Raw genomic sequence first — 13,972 nt, 5'->3', positions numbered from 1 at the left:
GCATTCATTCAGCTAAATTAAATATTTTCTCTCCTCCTTTATCCCCGGCAGCCCAACGACTTCTCCATCTCCCTGAAGGCACAGGGGAAGAACAAGCATTTCAAGGTGCAGCTGAAGGACAGCCTGTATTGCATTGGACAGCGCAAGTTCAGCTCCATGGAGGAATTAGTGGAACACTACAAAAAGGCACCCATCTTTACCAGCGAGCAGGGAGACAAACTGTACCTGATCAAGGCCCTGGCTTCATCCTGATCACACACTTTGTCTCACACACACATTTCTCATCTTACACAAGTGAAAAACACATGCAAACAGACAAGATGCAGTCTCTCACACACACAGAAACAAACACACACTAACGTACAAACTCGAAAAGCCTGGAGACTTTTACACACCTTCAGGACTTATTTGCTGGGGAATTGTGAGCATTCCAAGAGGAAAAGGGTAGAATTCACGGTTAACCGAGACAGATGAGAGGCATGGAGAGTGAGAAAAGGACTGTTGACTTCCCAGCGTGTGAACTATACAGGTCTCTTGGTCTTACATTGGAAAGTATCCAGCTGTGTTTAGATAATAGGCCATGTATTTCCACCATGACATCTACAAATAGGGTGTGCATTTATTTTATTTTTTTGTTAATATATGTATATTATTTTCAACAGTTTCCTTTTAATAATGTGATTATGCTTTTAACCTGACCCAATGACAACATCGTTTGATAAATCTTTTGGCCATGGGACATTGTGAATCCAGAATAGAGCCTGAAGTTACACATTTCAAATGTCCCCGTCCCCCCCATGTTGTCTGTCTTAACTTTAGTCCTACAACTGCTACATTGCATGGGCAATAATGGTCAGACATCTTTTTATCTGCTCAACCTGAATAAAATAATTAAGTGACCAAATATATTTATTGCTAGGATTTCATTTCCCATTTATTAAGAATGATGACATTGACATGTAGAAATATCAGGCTGTGTGTGCTGGATAATAAGCATTTAATGATATGAGAAAATGTTACTTGATATCTGTAGTGGGATTGGAGTACATTTCATAAATGATTGCAGTTAGGGCATGGCTATACCCACAGTGTTTCAGCTGGTCACTTGAATGTCACTGGGTTGAGACATTAGGCCTAGTATATGAATGGGGTGCTTTCGTCTCTCATTGGTGTGAGTGTGCTTGTATATGTCATGTGAATTCCTGATACTGTCTCTATCGCTACAATCTCGCAAGTGGTAGCTGAGATTGACAGCCTTCAGGGGGAGAAACACTCGAGGATGTGAGTGAAAAGGCATTGATGTCTTCAGTCTTTGCCAACCCCCCAAGGACTGTGTGTTTTCTTTACAGAAATGCCACAGAGAAGTGGAACACAACAGTCATGTCTCAGAGGAGCGAGCTAGGCTAGGGCCTGTCTAGGCAGTGCTCAGAATTGACGTCAGACCCACTGGAGGGAAGTAGGGAGGAAAGAGGGGTGGAGGGTCATGATGTGGTCATTTGTGTTTGTGTTTTGTACCCTAATCAAGAAAACACCCTCTTCCTCCCACTCCCACACAAGTAGAAATCTCAGTTTTCACAAAAGTTGTGGAGTGTTCTTAATTTTTCATGGATTAAGATAAAGGAGTATTAAGTTGGTATTGATCACAAGCGAATAGAATCAAAACTATGATAGCAACACGATTCCCTCCTGTTTATTCTAATCCAAGTGGTGCATTTCAATATAACTTGGATCTGGGGTGGATAGTATATTTCCTACATAAGAAGATGGGAACAATACTTTTATGACTATCACTCTAAAGTTAATCTGCACAGTGAGAAAGAGACCGAGAGTAGAAGGAAAAGGATCTGGTAGGCTGCGGAAAAGTAGACCAAGCAGTATTAGAGCAGAGTTGGTATGAGATCTGTTATGGCCAGCAGCCAGCCACTGCTCTGGTCGGTACCAAGGGCTGATTGCGCTGGAGTAATGACTTTCCCAGGTGAGTTGGACTACAGGTTAGAACCAGGAATGGAGATTTCTTATTCCTGGTTCTCCCTCCGAAGTTGAGAGAAACGGTATGGAGGGAGGATAGCTGATGGTATGGACTTCAATTATTTCAAATATCCTTTCTATCACTTGCAAGGAAGAGGTTAAAGACAATGATCAAGCGTTGTAGCAGAGGGGAACACATTTTTTATTTTGAGAGGGAGGTTTTGGTTGCAGACCAGAGGATATTTTACAATGTGGAGTAATGGATGTAATGGGAGTAATGTACTCACAACTCAGGTTGAAGATCAATGTTCAGCATGGCTCTATTTCACACGAAATAGAATGTTGTTTTTGCCAATTCTATCCATCTACACTCTTATACAGCCAACTTTGTAGTCAAAATTCCTTAATTATACTTTACAGAATTATATTCTGTATTTAAAATATTGTAACATGTGCCTTTAACGCTGACTGTCAATACCAAAGGTCATTGTGTCCTTAGTGCCACCCCCAATGGTAGTTCTTCGCCCCTAGCTTGTTGTACCGCTTTGTTATTTGAATATAGCTTTGCATGTACGTTAACAGACTCATGTTGAGCTGTGTGTCCGGGGCGATGTCCTCAAATCCCTGGCTTCTCTAAACTTCCTTATTGAGATTTGGGTTTCTATTATCGACAGTGTTGATTTTGGTGGACAAGTCCTTATGCTTTCAAAACGTGAGTGCGTGTTTTTGATTTGTATCTTGGAAAATAATAGACGCTAATGTGTGTAGTTTCAAGTGACCTTACTATGCTGGTTCCATTTAATATAACTTAAAAAGAAGTAATTAACAGTGGAATGCCTAAATGTGTATGTGTAAAAGATATCCTTTTATGCTTTGGTGCACAGTACAGATTATTATTCCAACTAGAATTATTTGAGCACCTAGGTTGTGAACATTCATTGATGTGAGAAAACATTTTGTTGTGACAAAATGCTTAGGTAATTCTATGACAGAAAAATGTTAAAACTGTAATGTCTATACCCTCCTCCTGTCATTTGTACAACTGTATTTGGTATTTCAATAACTGTAAAACTAATTCACTTCAATGAATGCCCACTTATGTGAAATATTATTCAACTACACAAATGTTTAAAATTGTCACGATACAACTCTCTCCCTCATTGTTTTTGTGTACTGTCTGAAATAAGACATTTCCTTCCATGCACACCTCTGAAGGCTGCATGAGCAGAGCCACACTGCTGTAAAGAAACAGTTTGAAAATTGCTTACAAAGTCATGGTGTCAGTTGTTAACAAATATCATTCGGGGATAACCAATATTATCTCTTGGATGTATGGGTTTGTCATGATCATAGGAGCCTACGGTGGATCTCTTTCTTTTGGTTCATTCAATGTATGCTTTAACTGAAACCTGACTTAAAATGATTCCCTAATGATATTCACAGCAAATGATCCTTGAAAACTTGGTGCTTATGTGCTGCTGCCATGTTTGTCAACTCCTGTTAGTTCTTTCTGTATGACAAAAACATTCTATGTGCGGGAGAATGTGTGTGTGGATGTGTGTGGGAGATGGGAGAGATGATGCAGGCAGTGGGATGACAAAGGCTGAGCTGTGAAAATTGTGTTCATACTCGTAATAGTGTTTTATGGAACAAACATTTTTCTTCACATGTAATATTTTAGAAGAGTTTATTAGGCTGTTCAAAGGAAGTAATAAATCACTTAAATGGTAGTTTATTTATTTTTCTTTTGAAATATTTTACACATGCACCCCACCTAGTGGCTAACTACACTAATACACACTTGTTCCAGAGTTTAAAAGAGGTTGTAGCAAATAGAAGTCACTAACCCTAGCCTGACAGGTAGGGATGGGTGATATCTCAATATTGTCAAAAAATGACAATCAAAAAATGACAATCAGCTTTATACCATTTCTGTCCAGGAAGGTTTAAAAAAAATAAAAAAATTAAAGGCCCCCCCTCAACCTTTTTGTGAGGTTGGGGGGGGCCGGCAGGGTGGCCATTCTCTGACCAATAGTGGCCGTGGCCCCCCATGGCCACCACGTGGCTACGCCCCGGCTCAAGTCCCTACGACCCAGATAATGGACGGTACGTCAAGCCAAACAAAACAGTATAGAATTAGAATTTATTTGTTCAATGAGTGAAACATACAGATGCATATAAATGAAGCTTGTTCCCTGAGTTGTAACACAGGAGTAAAAATGGACACCAGACACTCCAACTACTTCTAGCACATGAGCTACCATTTCACCAAAATACCATCATTCTACACCGAGTAGCCTAATATCAAGTTAGCGGTTTGCACTAACTCATAGCAGAGATACCTCTGGAAAATGTATCTAGTATAATTATAACAAGCACACAGAACTGAGTGATGAACTGCTGGCGGTGGTGGATGGTCCAGGTGCGACCGGAGGAGGAACGGCCGGGAGGGCGAGGCTCGGTACGCCTCCGCGCTGCAAGAGAAGCTGTGTGTCCGTGAACCCCGTCCGTCTCTGGTCCATGTTAAATCTATCCGCCTTGAAATGGTCACTGCAGAGGCAGCTGTTGGAGTTTATCCGAAGCTTTCCATCAGCGTGGCTCTTCACAAAATCAATCCACCTATTTTTCCTTTCCTCATCAATAGGGAAATTAAATAGCGTTGCAGCGCAACTGAAGTTCTTGCATCCAGGGAAGATGCAGTTGCGGGTGGAGGGAGACATCCTGAAGCTAGCTAGCTAGCTGATGTAGGCTACAATAACAGTACAGCAGGGGGAGTCATTCAGTGATCTGACGTAGATCGGTCATTTATTGGCTTCGCCCATTAAAACCTGTTCTGAAAACGGAAGAGAAACTGTTCAATGGTTTAACTCCACATTTCAGTGCGACAACGTTTTCGCGCTTTGCATATGCTCTCAGGAACTCATTTCACACGTATATAATGTACTCAGAAGCAAATCATGGAATTTGCTTTAGAGGATCTTTAAGAACTACTTGAGTGGATGAGGGGCATGCTTTGGCCAACCATGGTACATGAGTTTGCATCCCCCATGCATTTGATGGCCATGCATTGGCTTAGCCAATAGCATTGCAGAAGGAAAGAACGAAGGCAATGACATGGGAGCGATAGATCTAGTTGTGTTGTACAGTGTAGAAACCACCAGATAGAAGTTCTGGGAAATGCATGGAGTTGCCTTAATTTATTTAGAGAGTGAATAAACACGTGAAACAGATAAGTATCGTAATGTAATCCATTGAATTCAACAATGTAACTATTCTAAATACCAAATATTTAAATTGTAACTGTAACGGAATACAGTTACTCATAATTTGTATTCTCAATACGTAACGCCGGTACATGTATTCCGTTACTCCCCAACACTGATGGTACTGCACAACACACTTTTCACCAAGTCATTTGATTCTTTGCATGAACCTTGCAGCAACAGAAGTTTCCAGAATCTCATAGAGCAGTGAGCACAAAGCCAGTCTGTGTTTTCATTACGTAAGCCAGAGAAAAGCTAGCCAAGTCTCTCAATGATCTTAGTTGAACTTAACTGGTTCCAACAAGATCTAACACAGCACAGCATGGCCGCTCTCTTTAGCTTTAGCTTTGGTCCAACGGTCCTCAGTGTCACGAGGCATGTTAAAGGGATAGTTCAACTAAATAACATATCCACGTGTTCATTGCTAACAATGCTGACTTGTTTGGTTATGTTGTTACAAAAACTAGATTTGGATGAATCAATTGGGTGAACAACCCATTTAAGACTTATTCAATTTCTAGTTGAAATGTTTGTTTATTCTTTACAAATTCCAAGTAGTACACTTCAACTGCTCATATTATATAGGATATTGTACAAAGGCTACAGTTTAAGTGATTGTAGGATGACCTCGATGTCAGTATAATATCAGCGTACAAGTAAATAGATAATGATGGGATTGTGAGCAGAATACTTGATACCCGATGCGTGGAAATTGATCAGGTTTTACACCCTATTTGATGGGAATTTTTACAATTAATTTAGGCAATTAAAGGATTGTTTCTCCTTCAGAAGTAGAGGCGGTCAGATAACACAGCAGGCAGGTGTGTCATAACTTGCATCCTTATCCACCAATGGGCCTCCATTGGATTGTAGCGTGTGTACGGGCGTTTGGATGTAATGGCATCTGTGATGTCATCCAAAACTGGTGCCATGTCTTTCTGTCCACTGTTGCAGTAAGAGCGCATCAGAGCCATATACTGCTCAAAGTGGTGCTTTCCATAGTCCTCCTGGACGACAGGGGGGGCCTCCTTCCATAGCTTGTCTGCTGTGGATGCCACAATATCACGGGTAAGGATTCCAGTGGCCACAATGAAGTTGCCAGGTTCGATAATGGAGACTTTAACTCCCCAGGACTTCATCTCGTACCGTAGGCAGTCTGAGAAGGCCTCCACTCCATACTTGGACACACAGTAGGGGGAGCGCAAAGCATTGCCCATCCTCCCATACATACTAGCCAGGTTTACTACACGACCTGCAAGAAAATAAAACTTATTGTACTTCTTGAGTTTCTTACTGCAGTTATAGTGCTGGGCTCAGCCCTATGTTGAAAAAATAGGGCTGGTTTAAAACTTGTAGTAGACTATAGTGCTAATAGAGAAACATAATACAATTTTAAATTTACTTGCACAAAAAAAACTGTCAAATACTTCTGTACTAATAAAGGTGAAAACATAACTTGCTTTATCAAATTGTTGATTAAAATATGTAATTCCTTGTCTGTTTTTTTGCATAATACTACAGCCATATGATAGCAGTCCGTGAAATAATAAGGAATGCATAAAAAGGGAAGTACCAAGGACATCTCCAGTAAACATTTTATCTGTGACAGCTGCTTAACCCTTGTGTTATCTTCTGGTCATTCTGACCCATCAGTCATTGTGACCCACCGTCGTATTGCGACCGCATACAAAAACAAAGTGAAGCATTTTCTTTTAACCGTTGGGCTGTCTCAGACCCCCCACATTTCAAAGGTTAAAAGAAAATTATTTTTATTTGTTTTTGTATTGGGTAAAAACAACGATGGTTCATTATGAACCTTTGGGTCATGTGACCCGAAGGCAGCACAAGGGTTAAGCAGAGAACAATCTGGAACTAATGCCCTATTAAATAAACAAAGCTCTCTGGCTCAGAACACAAAATGTGATACATCGTACACCTCCTTCATTTATTCCTGGCCTGGATACAGAAAGTGAAAAACTTTCAGTCTCACCCTTGGCCCTACGGATAAGAGGCAAAAGGGCCTTTGTGACCCTAATGGTGCCCCACAGGTTCACCTCTGAAACCTGCTTGTATGTGTCCATGGTGGTGAACTCCACCTCTCCAAAGGTTGACACACCTGCGTTATTCACCACTGCCCATAAACCTATTTGCAAACACAATAGAATCCTTGGGAATATTAATACTTGTTAGAGAACAGTCATCAAACCACCATTCTTCAGATCAGTATCAATGCTCATTTGAATGTCAACAGGAATATGTGGTGATTGATGCAGAATGTGTAATACTGTAAACCAGTATGTATGTGTAGAACCTGTGCACTTCCTGTTTAACAATACATTGATAAACTTATATAAGATCTATTACATTCTTCAGGTGTCTAATACTACACAACATGGAATATTACAAGATGGGGGAAGTTCATATTACCTCTTTCCGAGTCCTCCAGGTTAGCCTTGACATAGTCCACAGCTTGGTTCACCAATTCATCACTGCACACATCTAGCTGGACTACCTTCATACGATCTGAGTGAAGAGCCTGTAGCTCCTCAGCTCCCCCACCCCCCTTACCCTGAAGAGTACAGAGGCTAATTAGACCACGGGTACAGTTTGCTGCCATTGTCGCTGTGAGCATTCAAACATACACTTTACTGCATCCAATAAATGAATGAGTTGACTTTCATCTTTCGCTGCACTTTCAATGGTCACTATGTAAAATGTACTACCTTTAAGAGGCACCCTGCAAAGACAGTGAAGCCCAGCTTGTGAAGATGCCTGGCCAATGCATGACCGAAACCACTATCACAACCAGTTATGAAGACAGCCCTGCCGTTCACCTCGAAAATGAAGAAACAAAGTAAGTTACCAAGAAATCATTCATTAACATTATAGGACATGAGATATGTGTAACTCGCACAAAGTAAAACCATACCCTATGCATAATAAGCCAGTCAATCGAAAAGACGCATAAAGGGAAAAATATACACAGACACAGTTTACATCGGTAGGCCTATCATATAGAATGTGAACAGTCTAGGCTAATAATGAAGGCTACCTCAATAGATCCTCTTGGTATTCTAGGCGTTGCGACATACACAACAAAAACTAAATATATCACAACTATGCACTCGGTCACATTCGTCTCAGGAAAGCCAAAACTTCTCGTAACAATATTCAAAAATGCTGGAAGTCCGAAACCTAACACGACTGTCAAAAGTATGGAAAATAACACGAGAATTGCAGATCGCACGACGTGAAGCGAGGCCATCTTGCGAGTTGTGTTTACTTTCCTCGCGTTTGACACAGCGTCACTACACTGCCACGCCTCCTGATTTTTTTTCAACATCGGCTGCATACATTTTCAATTGCCCAAAACACGCTAGCATTCTGTTAATGAATGCTGATTGGTTAGTGAAGGACTGACTACGACCATAGATCCCGCTTGGGCCAAAACTAAATAAATAATTAAATCATTGAATGGTTAAATACTTCGATAAATAAATAATTATACAACACAAAGCTTAAATAAATGACTAATTATATAATTTAATGCCTAATTGACATACAAAATATATAAATTACAAATTAAATGAGACACTAAATATATAAATGTTACATATATTTGTGTGTATATATATATATATATATATATATATATATATTTACGTTTTCATGTGTTCACATTTATTTATTTATACTTACATTTATTTATTTATACTTACATTTATCCACGGTGTAACATGCTGCAGCAAAAATAAATCTGTCGTCCCCCGTCACCAAGTCAGGGGGTGGGTTAAAGCCTCTGATTGGTGAATGAACAGTATTACACACCAGGCAGGCTCAACCAGCCGATCAAGCTCTCTTCGATCTAGAGGGATCCTCTATCGTCTCACTCTGCAGCTGCTAGGGGTGTGCGATACTGCAAAATGTGGTATCGACACGATACCAAGGAGTAAATACAGGGCCAGTATTGCCAATACCGATACTTTTTACTTAGAAAAGCAGTTTATCTACTTTCGTGTCGTGGAAAGCAATGCCTCATTTTTTATTCAGCTTTTGGATATCTATTTAACTTTTTTTAATATCACTGATATAAAAAAAAAAAAAACGTTTCAGAGATTTACATGGGTGTGTATGTGAGAGCCTAGAGTGCTGACTGAAACGCTTAGAGTGGAGGGGAGCTTCGAAATCTGTTTCAAAAAGTATTTCTAGTTTGCCAGCATTGCCACAATTTTCACTCTTCGTGCTTCATTTTTGGATCAATAGATAGCTAATTTTGTGTTGGTCGTAGACTATGGCAAGCCGTTTTAAAATGTATTTCTACAAACATACTAGTCACTATTTTGAAGTTACTAGTTACTAGTATCTATTCCAGTTTTACTAGAAATTATTCTTTAGATACTAGTAACTAATCCAATAGTTACTAGTATCTATTCCAGTTTTACTAGAAACCAGGGGCGATTCTAGCATCAGACCTTTAGGGGTGCTCAGCCCCCAATGACAATGTGACATGAATACAGTGCTTTGCAAAAGTGCTAAACCCCCTTGCTAGTAACAGGCAAGCAAACAGGTCAGGGGTAAAAAAGGTGAGAAGGATACGGCGAACCCCCGACCCTCTAGGGTGGTCCAGGGGCATGCTCCCCCGGAAGAAAATGTATTACGTTTTAAAGTTAAACGCATGAATCTGGTGCACTTTGAGGGTAAAATTAAGAGGCTAGATCTATGTCAAATCTGTGCTCTTGTAAACAATGTCATGTTCTTTTAACCATAAAGACATTTTTTGTATAGCATACATCATAAAAAACAATTAAACAAATGGGATTACCTGTGTTGAACTACTTTAAAAAGCAAGTCAAAAGCATCACTTACTGTAAAGCTAACACACATACAATAGACATAATTTTTTATATTGTATTAAAATTGTTTCTACTAGATAATGTAAGATGGGTCTGTAAACCTCTCACCACTCTGCCTCTGATTGGCTGTGAGGTTTAGGCATTAGGAGTGACGATTGGTTCCAGAGCCAGTTGTAAAGTCGGGAAGCAAGGGTAAAATGCTGTGTTGGCCACAGCCACTACCCGCCACGCTGCTAATTTCACTGGATAACAATTAATACATGTATGTATTATAATGCAAAATATTGAATGAATGAAAAAACTAAGGATGTCCCTTTATTCTTGAATTACCAGAATCAAATGATAATTAACAATAATAATTTTGATTTTTAATTATTTTTAGGGGTGCTGAGATGAAATCATTTTTTTAGGGGTGCTTGCACCTAAAATCGCCACTGCTAGTAACTTTTCATTAGATACTAGTTGTCATGTCCCCGGCCTAGGCCAGAAACGGGTTCTAATCTGTTTCTTCCAGGTCCAGTCCCATTCCACTTCTTCACTCCCTCCCGGTAACTCAACTCACCTGCGGCTCATTTCCTCATTAACACCACAGCTCTTAAACCCCGGATTGTCACCCACTACTCGCCAGTTTGTTGAATCACCGACCCCACGTCTGTATTCCTGGCTTTCTGTGTTTTTCTGACAAGACTAGGCCTGTTTTTGTGCTGACCTTGTTTCTGTCTTCATGATTTATGTATTTATTAAATAGGATTTCATTGTATTTATTTATACTTGTACACTGTTGATATGAAGAATTTGTATCTCAAAATGAACGTGAACCTGACCGGAAGGTGAAGAAAATAGTCTTACTAGCTTATTATAATTATACAATTTTCTGTTTTAATCTTGCGCTTTGTGCATGCACTGTAGAGCACCTGATAGAGATTAGTTGTAGTAAGTATATAATTAATAGTTATGGGGAAATGCACTTAATTAGCGAAGTATTAAAAAAGGTAGGACAAGGACATGAGAAAGCATCAACGCATTCGTATTGGAACAACCCCCAGAATCTGCCCTGTGAATTTTACCGCGATAATTCTTCAGTGCGTTTTCATCCCTCTCCCGGTAAGTTAACACAAATTTCTTGCTCTGATTCTGGCATGCAAAATTGTGTTTTGAGGAACGGGCATGTTTTATCTTTAATATTAAAAGGGACAGTTAGTGTTTGACAATGTTAAGATTATTCGCATTTATGTATTTGGGTGTGCTTTGCCTTCGGCAAGGGCACAACCTTTGTTCTCTCACATATATATTATTGTGTCTCACTATTGTTTTCCTGTTTCTCTTTATTATTATTATTATTATTATTATTATTATTGGGTGTGCTCAAGCCTTCGGCGAGAGCACAACCTTTGTTCTCTCACATATATATTTATTTATTATTATTTATTTTTTCCCCCCCTAAGGATCAGTCAATATTTGGACTACATACACAATGGCGGTGTCAAAAGGTTCGTCTTGGTAGCGATTGCGTTGGTTGTATTTTTATTTACGTTCCGTTGCATGGTTTAAGTAGAAATTGCGTTTTTGTGGTGAAAAGTGAAGCTAACGGTGGCTAATTTGCTAGCCACAGTCACTGACGTTACTAACGTCACTACGTCACGAAAACACGCGTGACTACCTGTAGCAGAACATTCGTTTCGCATCTGTTAACTTGGGGGATAGCTAGGCTAACTATAGCTTTACTGCAAGGCAGCTGCAGGAACGCCACAAGCAAAGAGGCCAGGGTGATAACTATTTACTCATTTTACTTTGTGATATGACACACAATTGTCATGTGTAATGTACAGTATAAGCTGATTTTATTAAGGAAGTACATCTACTTTCGGAAACAGTAGTCTACTATTTCACTGAAGTATTAGCATCATGACATTAGCCTTTGTTGCCCGGGCAACACATACTACAGTGGTCTATGATGTAGCGTTATCTGTTTTCAATCGTTAAAATAAACATTCCTCACATATACATTTTCGTTGTAGGGTTTATTCTGACCTTAGTAAACGATTTGTTGGTGAAATTACCATTACCTGTGGTTTCAAACCAGTGTAGCTCACTGCAACGCTGTAGCTTACGTGAGACACACTACAAAAACATCTACACTACACAGCTGTTTAGGAAGTCAAACGGCGACAGAACATGTTCGGCACTCCCCTTACTTAAATCAAAAGTCTAACTACTAACCTGAACTTCATTGCCACAGCCTAAACGTTGTCAATCTGTTCATGAAAATAATTAATTTAAGCTTAAACCGTACAACGGAACGTTAAATCCAATTCAACCAACGCAATCGCTACCAAGACGAACACAGCAGTAGTCTAGTACTGTACCGTAGTAGTACAATTTACCGGGGCAGCTTCTCCACACGGCTATATCGCATTTTGCGTTGTTACTGACAATGATCGCTACCACTGAGCTTTTTATGAATGAGCGATTTTCCACTAAATAAATGTCAAGCTTATTTACGTTTTGGGGGGCATATTTTCAGTTAGCAGGTGATACTGTTTGAATCGCGATTCCATCTTCTACTGCCGGGTAACGTCGTAGAATAATCTTCAAAGGGGGTTCTTTATTAATGAATGAATGCAATGAGTAGGCTAAATGCCTGAAAATATCATGAGAAGGGAAAAACTTAAAATGACGTTTAAGTCATAGAGATTAGGTCAATTTTTACACCGGTCTGCCCAATTTATTCGTTTTGTTTCAACGATGAGGCTGCCTCTTGCAGGGGAAATGAGAAGACATCTATTTCATTCTACACTTCACTCGTATTTTCAGTTGTAAATGAGCAGCAAAAAAAAAATGCTTTTAAATCTATGTCATCTTTATAAATAATAAGTATGCATTTTTATATAAAATATACAGAAATATCAGTTGTAAAAATGTCATTCAAAAACGGACACCTGTGCAACCGACGCAAGCAAGCACACCCTACAATTTCCCCAGAAATTGTACCCTCTCTAGTTATTGTGAGAATGCTGTTAAGCATTCTCACTATTGTTTTCCTGTTTCTCTTTATTATTATTATTATTATGGTGAGAATTCTGTTAAGCAGGGTTTTTGTGCAAATTATTCTCCCATTAAAAGTAATGGTAAATCCTTTCAAATCATTAAAAAGCTTCCTCCTCTTTCAAACGTAACTACTTCAGCATACTTTCAGCTAGAGACACCATTCAACCTTTAAAATGTTCACAAGACATTCAGCTATTCCCAAATGATTCAGCTTTTTCAAATATTCAGCCAATTTTGAATTGACAGTTTGAAATACATAAAAATGTTTGCTCCTTCTTGATTTTTATGAATAAGCAGCCAGCTGCTGGCTGCTCTTTTTCTGATATTCAACTAAATTGTCAAACAAATTCCTCTAACGTTCATATAGTTTAACGTACAGAAACAAGTTATACCTTAAAATGTAGGAAAAATTGTCCTCTTTCAGCCAATGTAACTACTAAAGAGCTCACATTTACAGATTTTCAGCTATGGGCCTTGAAGCGAGAGCAGCCTTTCAAATTCTCTCACTAACTTCAATGGAGAGGTGGGTAAAATCCGTCAGAGAAAGCAGGAAGGAAGACGATTTCGAAACTGCCGGTAGACATATTTCTGACCGCACATACATATAAAGGACATCTCTAGTTTCGGCAGAGTCTTGGGTCTCGGAAAATATCCTCATTTTATTGATTGGACGTGTAGTTTTGCGTCTAGGTCAACTTGTTTGAGGTGTGGATGCTAGGTAAATGTTCGTTTTTCTCTCTGCCTAGCTCGTTAGTACGGTGGCCGAGAGGGGCAAAACAACATTACAAAATCTGAAACACTTTTACAAAGCTTGAGACAAATTTACATTTTGGAAAACAT

General features: G+C 39.4%; 2 protein-coding genes across 4 annotated transcripts in view; one reads left to right on the top strand and one right to left on the bottom strand.

Moving 5' to 3' along the window:
• Positions 1 to 3,776, top strand: part of nck1b (NCK adaptor protein 1b) — a 74,975-nt gene extending 71,199 nt beyond the window's left edge. For both annotated transcript variants that reach the window (XM_067251982.1, XM_067251983.1), the window contains one exon: positions 52 to 3,776. In XM_067251982.1, coding sequence (XP_067108083.1) covers positions 52 to 252 — 201 coding nt within the window. In that variant the 3' untranslated portion in view covers positions 253 to 3,776. The remainder of the gene's footprint in view (positions 1 to 51) is intronic.
• Positions 3,777 to 4,097: 321 nt separating this feature from the next.
• On the bottom strand, positions 4,098 to 8,640 carry bdh1 (3-hydroxybutyrate dehydrogenase, type 1). Of its 2 annotated transcripts, XM_067251984.1 has the most exons (5): positions 8,284 to 8,624; positions 7,955 to 8,065; positions 7,659 to 7,800; positions 7,222 to 7,374; positions 4,098 to 6,483 (listed from the first exon to the last, which is right to left on the bottom strand). In XM_067251984.1, the coding sequence occupies exons 1-5, from the start codon at positions 8,581 to 8,583 to the stop codon at positions 6,017 to 6,019; spliced, it is 1,173 nt and encodes a 390-aa protein (XP_067108085.1). In that variant the 5' UTR covers positions 8,584 to 8,624; the 3' UTR covers positions 4,098 to 6,016. The 2 variants fall into 2 exon arrangements, with proteins under 2 accessions (XP_067108085.1, XP_067108086.1); XM_067251985.1 differs by lacking the exon at positions 7,222 to 7,374 and having other exon boundaries at positions 8,284 to 8,640.
• Between the last annotated feature and the right edge of the window lie 5,332 nt (positions 8,641 to 13,972).

The sequence above is a fragment of the Osmerus mordax genome, chromosome 15 (genome assembly GCF_038355195.1).
Source record: "Osmerus mordax isolate fOsmMor3 chromosome 15, fOsmMor3.pri, whole genome shotgun sequence".
Lineage (NCBI taxonomy): Eukaryota > Metazoa > Chordata > Actinopteri > Osmeriformes > Osmeridae > Osmerus > Osmerus mordax.
Note: the sequence above shows the minus strand (reverse complement) of the source record. Positions and strands in the feature narration are given on the sequence as shown.

Bases quoted from the DNA above. Each gene is read 5' to 3' on its own strand.
- bdh1 (XM_067251984.1), bottom strand. From the start codon at position 8,583: ATGCAGCCGATGTTGAAAAAAAATCAGGAGGCGTGGCAGTGTAGTGAC. The intron at 7,375-7,658 runs GTAATATGAACT...GTTTGCAAATAG, and splicing joins CCTGGAGGACTCGGAAAGAG to GTTTATGGGCAGTGGTGAAT. The intron at 6,484-7,221 runs GTGAGACTGAAA...ATTTTCTTGCAG, and splicing joins TCTTATCCGTAGGGCCAAGG to GTCGTGTAGTAAACCTGGCT.